This window comes from Schistocerca nitens, chromosome 5 (genome assembly GCF_023898315.1).
Source record: "Schistocerca nitens isolate TAMUIC-IGC-003100 chromosome 5, iqSchNite1.1, whole genome shotgun sequence".
NCBI lineage: Eukaryota > Metazoa > Arthropoda > Insecta > Orthoptera > Acrididae > Schistocerca > Schistocerca nitens.
The window spans coordinates 737,407,809-737,429,320 of NC_064618.1; the positions used below are offsets into that span (position 1 = coordinate 737,407,809).

At 40.3% G+C, this 21,512-nt stretch overlaps 1 protein-coding gene across 1 annotated transcript in view; it reads right to left on the minus strand.

The window, feature by feature from the left end:
• The window catches only part of LOC126260965 (exocyst complex component 4), a 239,737-nt gene that overhangs the window by 14,812 nt on the left and 203,413 nt on the right, over positions 1 to 21,512 (minus strand). Inside the window, exon 14 of the mRNA XM_049958489.1 lies at positions 10,632 to 10,838. Within this exon, the coding sequence (XP_049814446.1) occupies positions 10,632 to 10,838 (207 nt within the window). The remainder of the gene's footprint in view (positions 1 to 10,631; positions 10,839 to 21,512) is intronic.

Below are 21,512 nucleotides of genomic sequence, written 5' to 3' on the forward strand. Positions count from 1 at the left end.
TTTCTTCTCCATGGATTTTAATACCTACTCCGAATTTTTCTTTTGTTTCCTTCACTGCATGCTCAATATACAGATTGAATAATATCGGGGAGAGGCTACAACCCTGTCTCACTCCCTTCCCAACCACTGCTTTCCTTTCATGCGCCTCGACTCTTATAACTGCCATCTGGTTTCTGTACAAATTGTAAATAGCCTTTTGCTCCCTGTATTTTACCCCTGCCACCTTTAGAATTTGAAAGAGAGTATTCCAGTCAACATTGTCAAAAGCTTTCTCTAAGTCTACAAATGCTAGAAACGTAGGTTTGCCATTCCTTAATCTAGCTTCTAAGGTAAGTCGTAGGGTCAATATTGCCTCACGTGTTCCTATATTTCTACGGAATCCAAACTGATCTTCCCCGAGGTCGGCTTCTACTAGTTTTTCCATTCGTCTGTAAAGAATTCATGTTAGTATTTTGCAGCCGTGACTTATTAAACTGATAGTTCGGTAATTTTCACATCTATCAACACCTGCTTTCTTTGGGATTGGAATTATTATCTTCTTCTTGAAGTCTGATGGTATTTCGCCTGTTTCATACATCTTGCTCACCAGATGGTAGAGTTTTGTCAGGACTGGTTCTCCCAAGGCCGTCAGTAGTTCCAATGGAATGTTGTCTACTCCAGGGGCCTTGTTTCGACTCAGGTCTTTCAGTGCTCTGTCAAACTCTTCACGCAGTATCGTATCTGCCATTTCATCTTCATCTATATCCTCTTCCATTTCCATAATATTGTCCTCAAGTACATCGCCCTTGTATAGACCCTCTATATACTCCTTCCACCTTTCTACTTTCCCTTCTTTGCTTAGTACTGGGTTTCCATCTGAGCTCTTGATATTCATACAAGTGGTTCTCTTATCTCCAAAGGTCTCTTTAATTTTCTGTTACCCAAGGATTTCTACTAGCCCTCGTCTTTTTACCTACTTGATCCTCTGCTGCCTTCACTACTTCATCCCACAAAGCTACCCATTCTTCTTCTACTGTATTTCTTTCCCCCATTCCTGTCAATTGTTCCCTTATGCTCTCCCTGAAACTCTGTACAACCTCTAGTTCTTTCAGTTTATCCAGGTCCCATCTCCTTAAATTCCCACCTTTTTGCAGTTTCTTCAGTTTTAATCTACAGGTCATAACCAATAGATTGTGGTCCGAGTCCACATCTGCCCCTGGAAATGTCTTACAATTTAAAACCTGGTTAAATAAAATTCCTCTAGTAAAATCTATTATTTCAGTACATTCTAATATCTATTCTGAAAGCAATGAGCTAATCAGTTTTATTGGAAATGCATACTATTAACAGTTATGGACAATGACGTATATTGTGCAATACCTATTAAGTAAAATTCGAGTGAGCTAATAGATCGAATTCAGCTATAAGACTGCACCTAAAAGAAAGCCTAAATTTTACTTATTCCAGCAAAGTATTTAAAGTAACCCAAAGTCTGTTAGTTAAATAGATATAATAAAAAGCACTCCGTCTTCAGGCCACGAGTGGCCTACCAGGCCCATTCGACCGCCGTGTCATCCTCAGAGGAGGATGCGGATAGGAGGGGCGTGGGGTCATCACACCGCTCTCCCGGTCATTATGATGGTATTCTTGACCGAAGCCACTACTATTCGGTTGAGTAGCTCCTCAATTGGCATCATGAGGCTGAGTGCACCCCCAAAAATGGCAACAGTGCGTGGCGGCTGGATGGTCACCCATCCAAGTGCCGGCCACGCCCAACAGCGCTTAAATTCGGTGATCTCACGGGAACTGGTGTATCCACTGCGGCAAGGCCGTTGCCAGTTAAATAGATATTAAGACTTAAAATCTGTAGACTGTATGACTTTCAGTGCCAACTGTGACCAAACTACTGTATAATTCCGAGATCTGTTTTGATACTTTTGCTACCTTTGTTTTTCTACGTAAAATAACTCCAGTCTCAACTTTGTAAGTGCATTAATTAAGAATTAAGTAAATTCGAATATGTAAAAATTATTGTTCAAAAGGGCTGCCATAGTTATAAGTCGGGAATTCCCACAGCGGATGCATAAGTTAGTTCCGCGTATTTAAATTGGTACAGCTCACTCATGTTATTTAAATAACAAAACCCAATAGTTAACTTCAAAACCAGTTAGAAAGGATCATTTTAACCCTGGGAAATTATAGACTACAATATATTAACAGAAATAGTCAAATATTCAAGCGCTCGTCTATATAAGGTCCGAGCTGGTGCAGTTCTCAGTTAGTTCTCGGTCAGATTCTCTTGGAGCAAAAGTGCGGCAAGTTGGTTAATTTTTCGGTAATTGTAATTGTGAACTTTGTTAAAGATTGGAAGTTTTTGACCTACCTAATGTGACAATTAAGTGTAAGAGGCCTGGTCACATGAATATTTGTGTGCGAGTGATAACAAATAAATCGCACTTTGGTTGACATAAAAGTTCAACAATGAATACGATCTTGACTTTTGATTTTGGAAAACTTAACCTAGGATCCTGGCTTCTTAATTTCAGTGTGATTTAGGTGAAACAGACGCAGCTACCAGGAAGACAATATTGAATAAGCAAACCAAGGTAGGTCGAGAACACTGTGCACTATCTACTGGGTGAGGAAATGTTTCAATATCGGTACATTCGGTTGTGATGTGAACTTTAAGTGGCACTAATATAAGGATACAGCCCGGCACGTTGCAACGCGCCCCTCCATATCAGCATCCAGTGATGCCTATTGGCTGAGGATGACATGATGGTCGATTGGTATTGCTGGGCCTTCCAAGGCCTGTTTGGACAGTGTTTGTGTACTTTACATAGGTTTTATAATACTTGAAAATTTGTTGTATGGTTTTATCCCCAAGCTATATATTTTCTTATGACATCTGTTAGTGTTTGTACAAATGACATGAATATTATCTTCCTGCTTTGTCTTATGCAGTGATTGTGTGTGTGTGTGTGTGTGTGTGTGTGTGTGTGTGTGTGTGTGTGTGTGTTTTCCCCATTTATTAATCTTACATTTCTTGACAAACAGTTATGTTCCCAAGATGTACTTGAAAGGTAATGAAGGTATGTTCAGCTTCTTCACGTGAGGTCCGCATGAACAAAATTACTGCAACAATTACATTTTTCAGGTATTTGTTACCATTTTGATGTGTTTTAGAAGTTTGCTGATTTTACGTATAGTATCTAGGTGTGTGTTAATTTACATTTCTTACTCCTGTTAATTTTCTGTATTTACACTGCAGAGGCAGAAATTTGCACACAATATCCCATGGATGTATAAACTGCTACATAAACGATCAACACATAAAATCATACATTCCAATACATATAGAACACATATTCAAAAGTTTAATGGAATATATTAAATTCTCTATAACTGTGAAAAATATTAATATAATAAAGGTATTAGAAATTTTTATAAACCATAAGAAATCACAAGAAAAAAGTCTTGAAGACAAAAGTTAACAGTTATCCATCTATTTCTTCAAGTCACCTTTAATTTATGAACTATACCACAGAGCAATATATATATAATACATATATAATAGAAGAAAAACTTAAAGTGAAGTCTTATTGTTCGTAAAATATTTTTTTATATTTAAGAACTGCAGTTATAAGGGGAATTTTTAGTGCACATTAAAATGCATTTAACAGATTACTTTCTGAATCACAGGACTCTGAGATAAGCAATACTGTCCCAATGTCTTTTTAATCTGGTATTGAGAAAAGCAGTGTGTGTGTGTGTGTGTGTGTGTGTGTGTGTGTGTGTGTGTGTGAGGGCGCACATGTGCGAGAAGGGAGGCAGTACCTATAAGTAGATCAGTGATTACATATATCTTTGACAAGCAATTTTCTGAAATACCAAAATTTTCATAAATTATTCAATTACCGTGCAAATCAAATTTCCAAAGATGATTGCAGTGAAACGATGTATAACAACAACAACAACAACAACAACACCACACACGCACGCGCACACACACGCACACACACACACCATATTTAGGGTCATAACATATTGTTGAGCAAGAATGATTCTCATGGTCTGCTTTTGTCAAGAACAAGGGTGAGTATTATATTTATTTATTTGTTTTTATCTACACACCAAGTTCTGCAGGACCAAATTGAGGAACAAAGCTCCACGGTCATGGAACATGTCAGTACATGAAATTACAACATAAAAGTAATAACAGATAAAAATAAATGTTTATGAACCTGAAAAAGTCAGTCCATAAGTTTAAGTAAATGCAATCAACAATACAACAAGAATCAGCTTAATTTTTCAAGGAACTCCTCGACAGAATGGAAGGAGTGACCCATGAGGAAACTCTAAAGTTTTGATTTGAAAGTGCATGGATTACAGCTAAGATTTTCGAATTTGAGTGGTAGCTTACTGAAAATGGATGCAGCAGTATACTGCACACCTTTCTGCACAAGAGTTAAGGAAGTCTAATCCAAATGCAGGTTTGATTTCTGTCGCGTATTAACCGAGTGAAAGCTGCATATTCTTGGGAATAAGCTAATACTGTTAATAAGAAATGACAGTAAGGAATATATATATTGAGAGGCCAATGCCAAAATACCGAGACTCGTGAACAGGGGTCAACAAGAGGTTTGTGAACTTACACCACTTACTGCCCAAACCACCAGTTTCTGAGCCAAAAATACCCTTTTAGAATGGGAAGAGTTACCCCAAAATATAATACCATATGACATAAGTGAATGAAAATAAGCAAAGTAGAGTAATTTTTGTGTCAAACGATCACTCACTTCAGATACTGTTCGAATAGTAAACATGGCAGAATTAGGTCTGTGAACAAGATCGCTGAACATGGGCTTTCCACGACAGCTTACTATATATCTGAACACCTAGAAATTTGAACTGTCCAGTTTCACTAATCACGTGCCCGTTCTATGAAATTAAAATGTCAGGTTTTGTTGAATTGTGTGTTTTTGTTGTGGTCTTTAGTCCACAGACTGGTTTGATGCAGTTCCCCATGCTCCTCTATCCTGTGCAAGCTTCTTCATCTCCCAGTACCTACTGCAACCTACATCCTTCTGAATCTGTTTGGTGTACTCATCTCTTGGTCTCCCTATGCGATTTTTACCCTCCACGCTGCCCTCCAATACTAAATTGGTGATCCCTTGACGCCTCAGAATATGCCCTACCAATCGAATCCTTCTTCTAGTCAAGTTGTGCCACAAATTTCTCTTCTCTCCAATTCTATTCAATACCTCAGCATTAGTTATGTGATCTACCCATCTAATCTTCAGCATTCTTCTGTAGCACCACATTTCAAAAGCTTCTATTCTCTTCTTGTCTAAACTATTTACCGTCCATGTTTCACTTCCATAAATGGCTACACTCCATACAAATACTTCCAAACACGACTTCCTGACACTTAAATCTATACTCGATGTTAACAAATTTCTCTTCTTCAAAATGCTTTCCTTGCCATTGACAGTCAACATTTTATATCCTCTCTACTTCGACCATCATCAGTTATTTTACTCCCCAAATAGCAAAACTCCTTTACTACTGTAAGTGTCTCATTTACTAATCTAATTCCCTCAGCATCACCCGATTTAATTCGACTACATTCCATTATTCTCATTTTCTTCTGTTGATGTTCATCTTATATCCTCCTTTCAAGAGCATGTCCATTCCGTTCAGCTGCTCTTCCAGGTCCTTTGCTGTCTCTGACAGAATTACAATGTCATCGGTGAACCTCGAAGTTTTTATTTCGTCTCCATGGATTTTAATTCCTACTCCAAATCGTTCTTTTGTTTCCTTTACTGCTTGCTCAGTATACAGATTGAATAACATCGGGGAGAGGCTACAACCCTGTCTCACTCCCTTCCCAACCACTGCTTCCCTTTCATGTCCCTCGACTCTTATAACTGCCATTTGGTTTGGTTTCTGCATGCATTGTTTGTTAGAAACTGTAAAAACTGAGTCTTACCAGATGGCAGTTATAAGAGTCGAGGGACATGAAAGGGAAGCAGTGGTTGGGAAGGGAGTGAGACAGGGTTGTAGCCCCTCCCCGATGTTATTCAATCTGTATACTGAGCAAGCAGTAAAGGAAACAAAAGAAAGATTTGGAGAAGGAATTAAAATCCATGGAGAAGAAATAAAAACTTCGAGGTTCACCGATGACATTGTAATTCTGTCAGATAGTAAAGGGAGACGAAAATTTAATAGTCATGGGTGACTGGAATTCGGTAGTAGGCAAAGGGAGAGAAGGAAACGTAGTAGGTGAATATGGATTGGGGGGAAGAAATGAAAGAGGAAGCCACCTGGTAGAATTTTGCACAGAGCACAACTTAATGATAGCTAACACTTGGTACAAGAATCATCAAAGAATGTTGTATACATGGAAGAAGCCTGGAGATACTGACACGTTTCAGATAGATTATATAATGGTAAGACAGAGATTTAGGAACCAAGTTTTAAATTCTAAGACGTTTCCAGGGGCAGATGTGGACTCTGACCACAATATATTGGTGATGACCTGTATATTAAAACTGAAGAAACTGCAAAAAGGTGGGAATTTAAGGAGATGGGACCTGGATAAACTGAAAGAACCAGAGGTTGTACAGAGTTTCAGGGAGAGCATAAGGGAACAATTGACAGGAATGGGGGAAAGAAATACAGTAGAAGAAGAATGGGTAGCTTTGTGGGATGAAGTAGTGAAGGCAGCAGAGGATCAAGTAGGTAAAAAGACGAGGGCTAGTAGAAATCCTTGGGTAACAGAAGATATATTGAATTTAATTGATGAAAGGAGAAAATATAAAAATGCAGTAAATGAAGCAGGCAAAAAGGAATACAAACGTCTCAAAAATGAGATCGACAGGAAATGCAAAATGGCTAAGCAGGGATGGCTAGAGGACAAATGTAAGGATGTAGAGGCTTACCTCACTAGGGGCAAGATAGATACTGCCTACAGGAAAATTAAAGAGACCTTTGGAGATAAGAGAACCACTTGTATGAACATCAAGAGCTCAGATAGAAACCCAGTACTAAGCAAAGAAGGGAAAGCAGAAAGGTGGAAGGAGTATATAGAGGGTCTATACAAGGGCGATGTACTTGAGGACAATATTATGGAAATGGAAGAGGATGTAGATGAAGATGAAATGGCAGATACGATACTGCGTGAAGAGTTTGACAGAGCACTGAAAGACCTGAGTCGAAACAAGGCCCCCGGAGTAGACAACATTCCATTGGAACTACTGACGGCCTTGGGAGAGCCAGTCCTGACAAAACTCTACCATCTAGTGAGCAAGATGTATGAAACAGGCGAAATACCATCAGACTTCAAGAAGAAGATAATAATTCCAATCCCAAAGAAAGCAGGTGTTGATAGATGTGAAAATTACTGAACTATCAGTTTAATAAGTCACGGCTGCTAAATACTAACACGAATTCTTTACAGACAAATGGAAAAACTAGTAGAAGCCGACCTTGGGGAAGATCAGTTTGGATTCCGTAGAAATATAGGAACACGTGAGGCAATATTGACCCTACGACTTACCTTAGAAGCTAGATTAAGGAATGGCAAACCTACGTTTCTAGCATTTGTAGACTTAGAGAAAGCTTTTGACAATGTTGACTGGAATACTCTCTTTCAAATTCTAAAGGTGGCAGGGGTAAAATACAGGGAGCAAAAGGCTATTTACAATTTGTACAGAAACCAGATGGCAGTTATAAGAGTCGAGGCGCATGAAAGGAAAGCAGTGGTTGGGAAGGGAGTGAGACAGGGTTGTAGCCTCTCCCCGATATTATTCAATCTGTATATTGAGCATGCAGTGAAGGAAACAAAAGAAAAATTCGGAGTAGGTATTAAAATCCATGGAGAAGAAATAAAAACTTTGAGGTTTGCCGATGACATTGTAATTCTGGCAGAGACAGTAAAGGACTTGGAAGAGCAGTTGAACGGAATGGATAGTGTCTTGAGAGGAGGATATAAGATGAACATCAACAGAAGAAAATGAGAATAATGGAATGTAGTCGAATTAAATCGGGTGATGCTGAGGGAATTAGATTAGTAAATGAGACACTTACAGTAGTAAAGGAGTTTTGCTATTTGGGGAGCAAAATAACTGATGATGGTCGAAGTAGAGAGGATATAAAATGTTGACTGGCAATGGCAAAGAAAGCATTTTGAAGAAGAGAAATTTGTTAGCATCGAGTATAGATATAAGTGTCAGGAAGTCGTGTTTGGAAGTATTTGTATGGAGTGTAGCCATTTATGGAAGTGAAACATGGACGATAAATAGTTTGGACAAGAAGAGAATAGAAGCTTTTGAAATGTGGTGCTACAGAAGAATGCTGAAGATTAGATGGGTGGATCACATAACTAATGAGGAGGTATTGAATAGGATTGGGGAGAAGAGAAATTTGTGGTACAACTTGACTAGTAGAAGGGATCGGTTGGTAGGACATGTTCTGAGGCATCAAGGGATCACCAATTTAGTATTGGAGGGCAGCGTGGAGGGTAAAAATCGTAGAGGGAGACCAGGAGATGAATACACTAAGCAGATTCAGAAGGATTTAGGTTGCAGTAGTTACTGGGAGATGAAGCAGCTTGCACAGGATAGAGTAGCATGGAGAGCTGCATCAAACCAGTCTCAGGACTGAAGACCGCAACAACAACAACAACAACAACAACTGTGATTTAGTGTTAGTTTATTTTCTACAAGCCATGAGCTTAGGTCACATACTGCACTATTTGAAACTGAGCCAATGTCGCACACACCATCCTTTACTACCAAGCTAGTGTCATCAGCAAAGAGAAATATTTTAGAGTTACCCGTAATACTAGAGGGCATATCATTTATATAAATAATATATAAATAAATAACAAGAGTGGCCCCAACCAACACTGATCCTTGTGGCAACCCCCCCCTCCCCCCCCCCCCCCCCCCACCCACCCACCCACTTGACAGTACCCAACTCAGACCCCACATCACAGCTGTTATCAACATTGTGAAAATAATGACCTTCTGCTGCCTGTTGCTAAAGTAAGAGGTGAACCAACTGTGAGCTACTCCCCGTATTCCATAATGGTCCAACTTCTGAAGCAATATTTTGTGGCCAACACAATCAAATGCCTTAGTTAAATCAAAAAATATGCCAAATATTCAAAACCTTTTGTTTAACCCATTCAGTACCTCACAGAGAAAAGAGAATATAGCATTTTTAGTTGTTAAACAACATCTAAAGCCGAACTGTACATTTGATAGCAAATCGTATGATATAAATTGATCAATTATCCTTACATACACAGCCTTTTAAATAACTTTTGCAAACACTGATGGCATAGAGATACGTCTAAAATTATTTACATTATCCATTTCTCCCTTTTTATAAAGCGGCTTTACTACTGAGTACTTTAGTTGCCCAGGAATCTGACCATTCGTAAAGGAAAAATTACAAATATGGCTAAATACAGGGCTAACATGTGCAGCACAGTACTTTAATAATCTGCTACACACTCCATCATAACTATGAGAGTCCTTAGTCTTCAGTGATTTAATTACTGACTCAATCTCCCTCTTGTCTGTATCAGAGAGGAGTATTTCAGACATCAATCTCGGAAAAGCATTTGCGAAGAAAGTTATATGATTCCCTGTAGAAACTAATTTTTTTTAAATTCACCAGCAATGCTCAGACAATGATTGTTAAATACTGTACATATATCTGATTTATCAGTAATAGAAATATTTTTACTGCGAACTGACTTTATATCGTCGACCGTGTGCTGCTGACCAGACACTCCCTTCACGACTGACATTATGGTTTTAATTTTATCCTGTGAATTAGCTATTCTATTTGCATACCACATACTCTTTGCTTTCCTAATAACATTTTTAAGCAACTTATATCCCACTAGCCAGCCACCCAGGCTGCCTATTACTGCTAGTACCCCATTTAGAATGTTCTAATAGAAAGCAACTCTCAAAGAGCATGAGAAAGGTGTTAAGGAAAGCATTGTATTTATCATCTATGTTATCGGCACTATAAACATCCTGCCACTCTTGTTCCTTGACAAGGTTTAAAAAACTCTCTACTGCTGTTGGGTTAACTTTCCCATGTAGATTGTAATTAAATATGACATTTGTTTGAGTATAAAAGCCTTTTAGTGTTTAAATTTGTGCATCATAGTCTGAAAGGCCATTCACGCTTTTACTAACAGAATGCCCATCTAGTAATGAAGAACGAATAAAAATATTGTCTATAGGTGTGCTACTGTTCCCTGCACCCTAGTTGCAAAAACCACAGTTTGCACCAGATCATATGAATTTAGGAGATCTACCAACATCCTTTTGCTTGCACTATCATATACAAAATTAATATTGAAGTCACCACATAACTAATTTCTGGTACTTCCTACAAAGTGAATCAAGAACCCTCTCTAGTTCACATCATCATACAATTATTCACTTTCTCATATATATGAATCCAATGTGATTCGAACATTTTAGTACCACTCTTATTTGATATACATTTGTAACATTTGAACTCATAACGATATTATTCTCACAAGTAAATTAGTAAAGTAATAACACAACCAAAAGCAAAGATAAAAATAAATATTTGTAAGCCAAAAGAGATTTATTTACCTCTGGAGTGAGATAGAAGAGCTCAAAGTAATGTCTTGCATGATCCAATGCTATCTCTCTGGCCATTGTAATGTTGGTGAGAGTCTGTTGCAAAGCAAAAATATTGCGACACATTTTTCGAATTCCGCCTTCGTCAATTTGTCTGATGTACTGTGCAGAGCTGATCAAGATTTTTGCAATCAGGTGTCCCAAACCTTCAAATATATACTGAAAAACATACTCAATTATAAAAAGTGAACTTTCAACAAAATTCACCAAAACTTAGAATTAATTTTCACTTATTGCTGGAACATTATATTTTTATTTTCTCAGATATTCTACGGTGCCTTCAGAGCCCATGCTCATCAGTCATTGATAAGTACCTAAATTAACAATTCACAGTATGCAGACTTAAAAAAGGAATAAGTAATGCAAAACAGTAAAGGATCTGAACTACTGCAGAAACTCCTGAGGGGAGTCAGCCACAAGGAGGCCTTTCACTATAAATGTGAAAAGACTAGAGTTAACAACTTGTATTTTTCAATTTTGCTGGGAATCTATGGACAATACAGTGGAAGAACCGTGCACATTTCACTGTACAAATGTTAAGGAAATGCACATCATTTTCTGTCTCATTCAGTTTGTGTGTGGTGTATTTTCATTTAAATGAGTACATATTAGTAACAAATCACATGTACACAGAAGCCACTACTAAAACTACAAGATTTTTTAAACAAAAGCCTGCATGAAAGAAAGGATAATAGGACGGAAGATGTGGGTTTAGTGTCCCACCTACACCAAGGGCATTAGAGATCAAACACAAGCTGGGATTGGAGGAAGAATTCAGCTGTGTGCTTTTCAAAAGGACAATCTGACCATTTGCTTTTGACAATTTAGGAAAATCACAAAACCTAATTTTGATTATCTGGACAGGGACTTGCATAGTCATCATCTCGAAGAGAAGCCAGGTGCATTAACTACTCTGTCACTTTCCCAGACAAACTGCATGTCAGCTGTTTCATACACCTATTTTATTGAAAACTTTAGTATGATTTTAAACTTCATACATGATGCATACTCCATACATGTTGTTTACTGTGTGCTCCACAGCTAATATTTTTTTCTTTGTATTCTCTGTAAAAATACTTTGACACATTACAGGTTCAGTCACTTACAGGGAGACCTATAGTAAATGTATGGTTTCCAAATAAATATTATTAGGTTGATTTTTTAAAGAGAAACATAACTTTAATATATACAAAACTGAAAGTTAATTACCTTATATACAAACAATGGAAAATCCAGGATGGAATGTAACAATATTATGAAGAGGAAATTTGCTATTCACCATGTAGTGGAGATGCTAAGTTGCAGATAGGCACAACAAAAAGGCTCACAATCAAAGCTTTTGTCCATTAAGGCCTTCGTCAGCAATAGAGAACACAAACACACACACACACACACACACACACACACACACACACAAACGCAACTCAACACATGACTACTGTCTCAGGCAACTGAAACAACACTGCGAGCAGCAGCACGAGTGCATGATGGAAGTGGTGACTGGGTGGGGGTAAGGAGGGGCTGGGGTGGGAAAGGGGAGGGATAGTATGCTGGGGATGGCAGACAGTGAAGTGCTGCAAGACTAGATGGAGGGCAGGGGAGAGGGGGGGGGGAGTAGTGGAAAAGGAGAGAAATAGAAAGACTGGGTGTGATGGTGGAATGATGGCTGCATAGTGCTGTAATGTGAACAAAAAAGGGGTTGGATGGGTGAGGACAGTGACTAATGAAGGTTGAGGCCAGGAGGGTTATGGGAACGTATGATGTACTGCAGGGAAAGTTCCCACATGTGCAATTCAGATAAGCTGGTGTTGGTGGGAAGGATCCATATGGCATAGGCTTTGAAGCAGTCATTGAAATGAAGGTTTAGCAGCGTGTTCAGCAACAGGATGGTCCACTTGTTTCTCGGCCACAGTTTGACAGTGGCCGTTCATGTGGACAGTCAGTTTGTTGGTTGTCATGCCCACATAGAATGAAGCACAGTGGTTGCTGCTTAGCTTGTAGATCACATGACTGGTTTCACAGGTAGTCCTACCTTTGATGGCATACGTGATGTTAGTGACCGGACTGGCGTAGTTGGTGGTGGAAGGATGTATGGGACAGGTCTTGCATCTAGGTCTATTACATAGGTATGAGCCATGAGGTAAGAGATTGGGGGCAGTGGTTGTGTAAGGATGGACGAGTATATTGTGTAGGTTTGGTGGACAGTGGAATACCACTGTGGGAGGGGTGCAAAGCATAGTGGGAAGGACATCTCTCATTTCAGGGCATTACAAGATGTAATCTAAACCCTGGCGGAGAATGTAATTCGGTTGCTCCAGTCTTGGGTGGTACTGAGTTACGAGGGGAGTGCTCCTCTTTTGGGTGGACAGTGGGACCTTGGGAGGTGGTGGGATTCTGGAAAGATAAGGCACGGGAGATTTGTTTTTGTACAAGGTTGTGAGGATAATTTCGGTTTGTCAAGGCTTCAGTCAGACCCTTGGTATATTTTGAGAGGGACTGCTCGTCACTACAGATGCGACAACTATTGGGGCTAGGCGAACGCAAGGGCCACTTCTTTTCAGGGAACGGGTGGCAGTTGTCGAAGTGGAGGTATTGCTTGTGGTTAGTAGGTTTGATATTAATGGAGGTACTGATGTAGCCATCTTTGAGATGGAAGTCAAACATCCAAGAAGGTGGCTTGTTGAGTTGAGTAGGACCAGGCGAAGCAAATGGAGGAGAAGTTGTTGAGGTTCTGGAGGAATGTGGATAGGGTGTCCTCATCTTCAATCCAGAGAACAAAGATGTAATCAATGAATCTGAACCAGGTGAGGGGTTTAGGATTCTGGGATTTTAGGAAGGACTCCTGTAGATGGCCCATGAATAGGCTGGCATAGGATGGTGCCATGTGGGTGCATGGTCTTTGGTAGAGTGTAACTGGTAGGTTTGAACTGAATATTGAACCTTGCCTAACTCAGTTAACTCCTCCTTCCAACCATGATCCACACCAACTGCCCCAAAATTACCCCCTGTTGACTTTCCAGAATTTCTTAACCTTGAACCTTGCCACACGACCATTCCCCAAATCCCTCAACATGCAAACTAACTTTACATTTGCAGCAAGAACCGCAGAGTCCGCTATTTAAAAACTGATCCCAAACTTATAATCCTACCTGCGGACAAGCCAGCTGTCAGATATTTCCACCTACAAAACTTGCCACAGCAATCCCATCCCGGAAATCCAGCAGGATCTCCGGTCACTCCTCAAATCCTTAGGCTCATCCCAGAACCTCACTCCTGAGTCCGTCTCTCTACTCACCCCTATAACTCCCCTAACTACTACACTCTACACGCTTCCTTAAGTCCATAAACCTAACCACCCAGGGCACCCCATTGTCGCCAGTTACTGTGCTGCCACCAACAGAATCTCCGCTCTTGTAAACCAACACTTTCAACCTATTACCCAGACTCTACCCTCCTATATAAAAGATAACAACCATTTCCTCCACCGGCTCTCCACAGTTCCTGTCCCTTTACCACAAGTCACTATTGATGCCACATCCTTGTACACTAACATTCCTAATGCCCATGGCCTTACCGCTATTGAACACTACTTTTCCCAATGCCCAACGGATTAGAAACGAACAACCTCCTTCCTGTCACCATGACCAATTATAACCTCACCCACAATTACTTCTCCTTTGAAGGCACAACCTACAAACAAATCTCGGGAACTGCTATGGGCACCAACATAGCACCATCTTATGCCAACCGATTCATGTGCCATCTTGAGGAACCCTCCTTGTAAACGCAGAATCCTATACCCATCACCAAGTCAGATTCATTGATGACATCTTCACTATCTGGATAGAAGGTGAGGAGACCCTACCCACAATCCTCCAGAACCTCAACAACTTCTCCTCCATTCGCTTTGCCTGGTTCTACTCAACCCAACAAGCCACCTTCCTGGATGCTGACTCCCAACCTCGAAGATAGCTACTTCAGTACCTCCATCCATATCAAACCTAATAACAACTAGCAATACCTCCACTTTGACAGCTGCCACCTGTTCTCTACCAAGAAGTCCCTTCCATACAGCCTAGCCACCCTGGTCATCGCATCAGCAGTGATGAGTGGTCCCTCTCAAAATATACCAAGAGTCTCACTGAAGCCTTGAAAAACTGAAATTATCCTCGCAACCTCGTACAAAAACAAATCTCCCTTGCCTTATCTTTCCAGTCTCCCATCAACTCCCAAACTCCCACTGTCCAGCCACACAGAAGCATTCCCCTTGTAACTCGGTACCACCCAGGACTGGAGCAACTGAATTACATTCTCTGTCAGGGTTTCGATTACCTCTTGTCATGCCCTGAAATGAGAAATGTCCTGCCCACTATCCTTTCCAACCACCCCACAGCGGTATTCCGCCGTCCACTGAACCTACACAACATACTTGTCCATCCTTACACAACCCCTGCTCCCAATCCCTTACCTCATGGCCCATACCCCTGTAATAGACCTAGATGCAAGACCTGTCCCATACATCCTCCTAATACCACTTGCTCCAGTCACTAACATCACCTATCTCATCAAAGGCAGGGCAATCTCTGAAACCAGTCATGTGATCTACAAGCTAAGCTGCAACCACTGTGCTGCAGTCTACATAGGCATGACACCCAACAAACTGACTGTCCACAAGAATGGCCACTGACAAACTGTAGCCAAGAAACAAGTGGACCATCCTGTTGCTGAACATGCTGCAAAACATGATATCCTTAATTTCAGTGACTGCTTCACAGCCTGTGCCATATAGATCCTTCCCACCAACACCAGATTTTCTTAATTCCGCCAGTGGGAACTTTACCTGCAATATATCCTATGTTCCCGTAACCCTCTTGGCCTCATCCTTTGTTAGTCACTGCCCTCACCCATCCAGCCCCTTCCCTGTTCCCATTTCAGCACTATACAGCTGCCATTCCACCATCACACCCAGTATTTTTATTGCTCTTCTTTGCCGCTACTTTCCCCCCTCCCCACTTCTACATCTACATATATACTCCACTAGCCACCAAGCGCTGTGTGGTGGAGTGCACAATTCGTGCCAAAGTCATATTTACCCCCCTCTGTTCCATTCGTGGATCACACGAGGGAAAAACGACTGTATGAACGCCTCAGTACAAGCTCTAATTTCCCTTATCTCTGAATGGTGATCACTGTGCGATTAGAAAGTTGGTGGTAATAATATATGCTCTACATCCTCAGTGAAGATTGGATTTCGGAATTCAGTGAGCAGTCCCTACTGTTTAGTGCGCCGTCTATCTACAAGTGCGTCCCACTTCAAACTTTCTATGAGATTTGAAATGCTCTCGTGTTGGCTAAATGTACCAGTCAAAAATCTTGCCACTCTTCTTTGGACCTTCTCAATCTCTTGAATCAGACCCAACTGGTAATGGTCCCATAAAGACAAACAAGACTCTAAGACTGTACAAACTAACATACTGTAAGCTATTTCCTTTGCTGAAGGACTGCATCGCTTCAGGATTCTACAAATAAACTGCAATCTAGAGTTCACCTTACCCGTTACTTGTGTAATCTGATCATTTCATTTGAAATGATTGCGAATAGTCACACCCAGATACTTGACGGATGTTACCGCTTTCAAAGACTGGGCATTTATTTTTTACTCGTACATTAATGGGGATTTTTTGCCTTGTTATACGCAGTAGGTTATACTTACTAACATTGAGAGATAACTGCCAGTCATTACACCACATATTTATTTTCTGCAAATCCTCATTGATTTGTTCACAACTTTCGTGTTATACTACTTACCTGTAGACTACAGCATCATAGGCAAACAGTCTACCTCCGCTGTCAATACCATCAACCAGATCATTTATGTAAATCGTAAAAAGCAGCAGACCTATTACGCTGCCCTGGGGCACACCTGAAGTTACGCTTGTTTCTGTTGAAGTCACCCCATTCAGGACGACATACTGCTCCCCGTATGTCATAAAACTTTCTATCCAACTGCATGTGTCATCAGATAGACTGTAAGCTCGCACTTTTTAGAGCAAGCGACAGTGTGGAACTGAGTCGAAGGCCTTTCAAAAGTCGTGAAATATGGCATCGACCTGGGAGCCGGTATCTAGAGCCTGTTGCATATCATGCACAAAGAGGGGCAGCTGTGTCTCGCATGACCGCTGTTTCCTAAAACAGTAGTGGTTTCTGCAGATGAGCTTCTCAGAGTCTAGAAAGGTCATTATGACTGAACACAAAATGTGTTCCATGATTCTACAACAAATCAATGTCAGTGAAATTGGCCGGTAATTATGTGCATCCGATTTTCTAACCTTTTTATAGATTGCTATGACCTGGTCCTTCTTCCAGTCCCGTGGAACTTTCTGCTGTTCCAATGATCTCTGATGGATGATGGATAAGAATGGTGCTATATTTGTAGCATAGTCAACATATAATCTTATGGGGATACCGTCTGAGCCAGATGCCTTCCTGGCATCTAACAATCTTAACTGTTTTACAATCTCAGATACACTAAACACTAAGTCAGCCATCCTTGCATTGTTCAATAATTGAAAGGGGGAATGGTGCTGCAGTCCTCTACCATGAACGAGTTTTTGAAAACTAGGTTTTGAATTTCGGCCTTCTGTTTATCATCATCAGTTACGTTACCCATATTGTCAGCAAGAGAAGATATTGAATAATTTGTATTTTTCATAGATTTTATGTATGACCAAAATTTTTTGGGGTTATTTTTAGAATCGGCAGATAAAATATTGTTTGATATTCATTAAAAGAATCTCTCATTGTCCTTCTGACAGCTGATTTCATTTCACATAATTTCTGTTTGTCAGCAGGGCAGTGCCTACATTTAAAACAACTGTGCAAAATTCTCTGCTTTCTCAGCAACTTCATAATATGTTTGTTGTAGCAAGGTGGAGCCTTTCCCTCCCCTATATTTTTGCTAGGCACATACTTCTCTAGCACATGGTGGACAATACCTTTAAATTCCGACCAAAGATGTTCAATATCTTTGTGTCCCATGGTGAATTCTTGGAGATGACTATAAAGATATTCATTAATGACACTTTTATTTGCTTTCCCAAACAAGAAAACTCTACGCTGTTTCTTTGGTTTTTTTGCAACTTCCACTGACATAGAAGCCACGACGACATTATGGTCGCTAATATCTTCTTCTAGATTAACTTCCTCAAAAAGAACAGGTCTGTTTGTCGCCAAGATATCTAATATGTTCCCATCTCGAGTCAGTTTTCTAACCAATTGCTCCAGGTTGTATGTTGAGAGCGATCATAGAATAACTTCACACGAATCTTTGCTTATGCCCCCTGTGATAAACGTGTAATTTTCCCAGTCAATGGATGCCAGATTTAAGTCGCCACCTATAACTAATGGATAATTTGGATATTTACTTCCTATGTACTCAAGACCTTGCCTGAAATGTCGTGTGACGTTTGTTGTGGATGCTGGTGGTCTATAAAAACATCCTAATACAAAGGTCAATCCTTGCCTGATTGACAGCTTTATACAGACTACTTCACGTCCGACCCAATATCGAACTCAAATGTGTTTAAACAGCATCAATCCTGCAACACTTCACTTCACTGTCTGCCACCCCTACCATACTATCCCTCTCCCTCCCCGCCCCTCCTTACCCCCACAAAGTCACCACTCCCCATCATGAAGAGGTGCTGCTGCTTGCAATGTGATTTCAGTTGCCTGAGGCTGCAGTTGTGTGTGAGAGTAGCGTTTGAGTTTGTGTGTGTGTGTGTGTGTGTGTGTGTGTGTGTGTGTGTGTGTGTGTGTGTATTGTTGACGAAGGCTTTAATGGCCAAAAGATTTAATTGTGTGTGTGTTTTTGTTGTGCCTATCTGTGACTCAGCATCTCCGCTATATGGTGAGTTGCAACTTTCATTTTCATAATATTTATACCTTATAATCGGTTTACATGCCACTTACAAAAAAAAATTCATCCAAATGGCAGCCATTCCCATCAACACAACATGAAACTCTCTGCCAGATGTTTCTCTTAACTCGGTCCAACAGGTATTGGTCAACCAAACCAACCTCCTCCGCAATGGAAGCTTTGAACTCCATTACAGCTTGAGGTTTGTTAACAATGAGTCGTTTTCAAAAATCACTTGCATTTACACAGTGAATTATTCTCCTTATTGTAAGTTCTCATCTTTGATCTGCTCAACCACCAGCATTTTACATGGATGGAATTTTAAATATGAACATAACGTTTTTCTCTCACAATGATGGGCCATCTGTAGTCCGCGTGCATGTTGATGTGCAGATCATCTCAGACTCCTGATGTCTGCATCTCTTACAACTACCATTTTTCAGCTGTCCTCATTTCTTTTCACAACCTGGCAGCTTCATCTTAAGGATATGCTCCATAGTTCAGAGAGTTGTAACCAATCGTATTACAACTTGATGGTAATTAAAATGACACTGAAAGATCTACTGTGTTGCAAGGACAGACTCAGCTTTTTGGGCAAAGGTATTATACACAAGCGTGCAATGCCATATCATTCACTGTTCTGCTGCTACCAAATTAGTGGATGTCTTGGAAGTGAATGATGCATCATCTCCCTTCCACCACTGACAGCGGTGTACAGCCAATCTAAAAATATCCATTTTCCCCAGGTCACCCAGCATTTAGCGTCCATGATAAGACAAGATTTTTTACGGTAAAACTATTTTCAGCTACAGTACAGAATAGGTACAAAGTAGCTCATAAAAACAGGCTATTTTGAAGAAAAATGTGATAGGAACACATGTAGATACAAAATCAAGTGCTTGAGAGACAGGTTGGACAGTGAAGGGGGAGGCGTGTTTATAGCGATAAAAAGTGCAAAAGTATCAAAGGAATTTGATGGAGATCCGAAATATGAAATAATTTGGGTGAAGGTCACGGTTAAAGCAGGCTCAAACATGGTAATTGGATGTCTCTGTAGGCCCCCTGGCTCAGCAGCTGTTGTGGCAGAACACCTGAAGGAAAATTTGGAAAATATTTCGAGTAGATTTCCCAATCATGTTATAGTTTTGGGTGGAGATTTTAATTTACCTGATATAGACTGGGAGGCAGGTGGCAGGGGCAAAGAATCGAGTGAAATTTTTTAAAGTATATTATCTGAAAACTACCTTAAGCAGTTAAACAGAGAACTGACTCGTGGTGGTAACATATTAGACTTTCTGGTGACAAACAGACCCGAACTATTTGGAACAATTAACGCAGAACAGGGAATCAGTGATCATAAAGTGGTTACAGCATCGGTGATTTAAGCCATAAACAGAAATATTGAAAATTTTTCTGTTTAGCAAAAGTGACAAAAAGCAGATGTCAGAGTACTTGACAGCTCAACACAAAAGTTTTATCTCAAGTGCAGATAGTGTTGAGGATCAGTGGACAAAGTTCAAAACTATCGTACAATATGCATTAGATGAGTATTTGCCAAGCAAGATTGTAAGAGATGGAAAAGAGCCACTGTGGTATAACAACAGAGTTAGAAAACTGCTACGGAAGCAAAGCGAACTTCACAGCAAACATAAACATAGCCAAAGCCTTGCAGACAAACAAAAGGTACACGAAGCGAAATGTAGTGTGAGGAGAGCTATGCGAGAGGCGTTCAACAAATTCGAAAGTAGAGTTCTATGTACTGACTTGGCAGAAAATCCTAAGAAATTTTGGTCTTATGTCAAAGCGGTAGGTGGATCAAAACAAAATGTCCAGACAATCCGTGACCAAAAAGGTACTGAAACAGAGGCTGACAGGCCGAAATACTAAATGTCTTTTTCCAAATCTGTTTCACAGATGTTTCACAGAGAAAGACTGCATTGTAGTTCCTTCTCTAGACTGTCGCACAGATGACAAAATGGTAGATATCGAAATAGATGACAGAGGGATAGAAAAACAATTAAAATCACTCAAAAGAGGAATGGCCGCTGGACCTGATGGGATACCAGTTCGATTTTACACAGAGTATGCGAAGGAACTTGGTCCTCTTCTTGCAGCAGTGTACTGTAGGTCTCTAGAAGAGTGTAGCATTCCAAAAGATTGGAAAAGGGCACAGGTCATCCACGTTATCAAGAAGGGATGTCGAACATATGTGCAGAACTAATGTCAACCAGTTGTAGAATTTTGGAACACGTATTATGTTTGAGTATAATGACTTTTCTGGAGACTAGAAATCTACTCTGTAGGAATCAGCATGGGTTTCAGAAAAGACAATCGTGTGAAACCCAGCTCGCGTTATTCGTCCACGAGACTCAAGAGGGCCATAGACACGGGTTCCCAGGTAGATGCCATATTTCTTGACTTCCACAAGGCATTTGATACAGTTCCCCATAGTCATTTAATGAACAAAGTAAGAGCATATGGACTATCAGACTAATTGTGTGGTTGGATTGAAGAGTTCTTAGATAACAGAACGCAGTATGTCATTCTAAATGGAGAGAAGTCTTCCGAAGTAAGAGTGATTTCAGGTGTGCCGAAGGGGAGTGTTGTAGGACTGTTGCTATTCACAATATATATAAATGACCTTGTGGATAACATCTGAAGTTCACCGAGGCTTTTTGTGGATGATGCTGTAGTATATCGAAAGGTTCCAACAATGGAAAATTGTACTGAAATGCAGGAGGGTCTGCAACGAACTGATGCATTGTGCAGGGAATGGCAACTGGATCTCAATGTAGACAAGTGTAATGTGCTGCGAATACATAGAAAGATAGATCCCTTATCATTTAGCTACAAAATAGCAGGTCAGCAACTGGAAGCAGTTAATTCCATAAATTATCTGGGAGTAGGCATTAGGA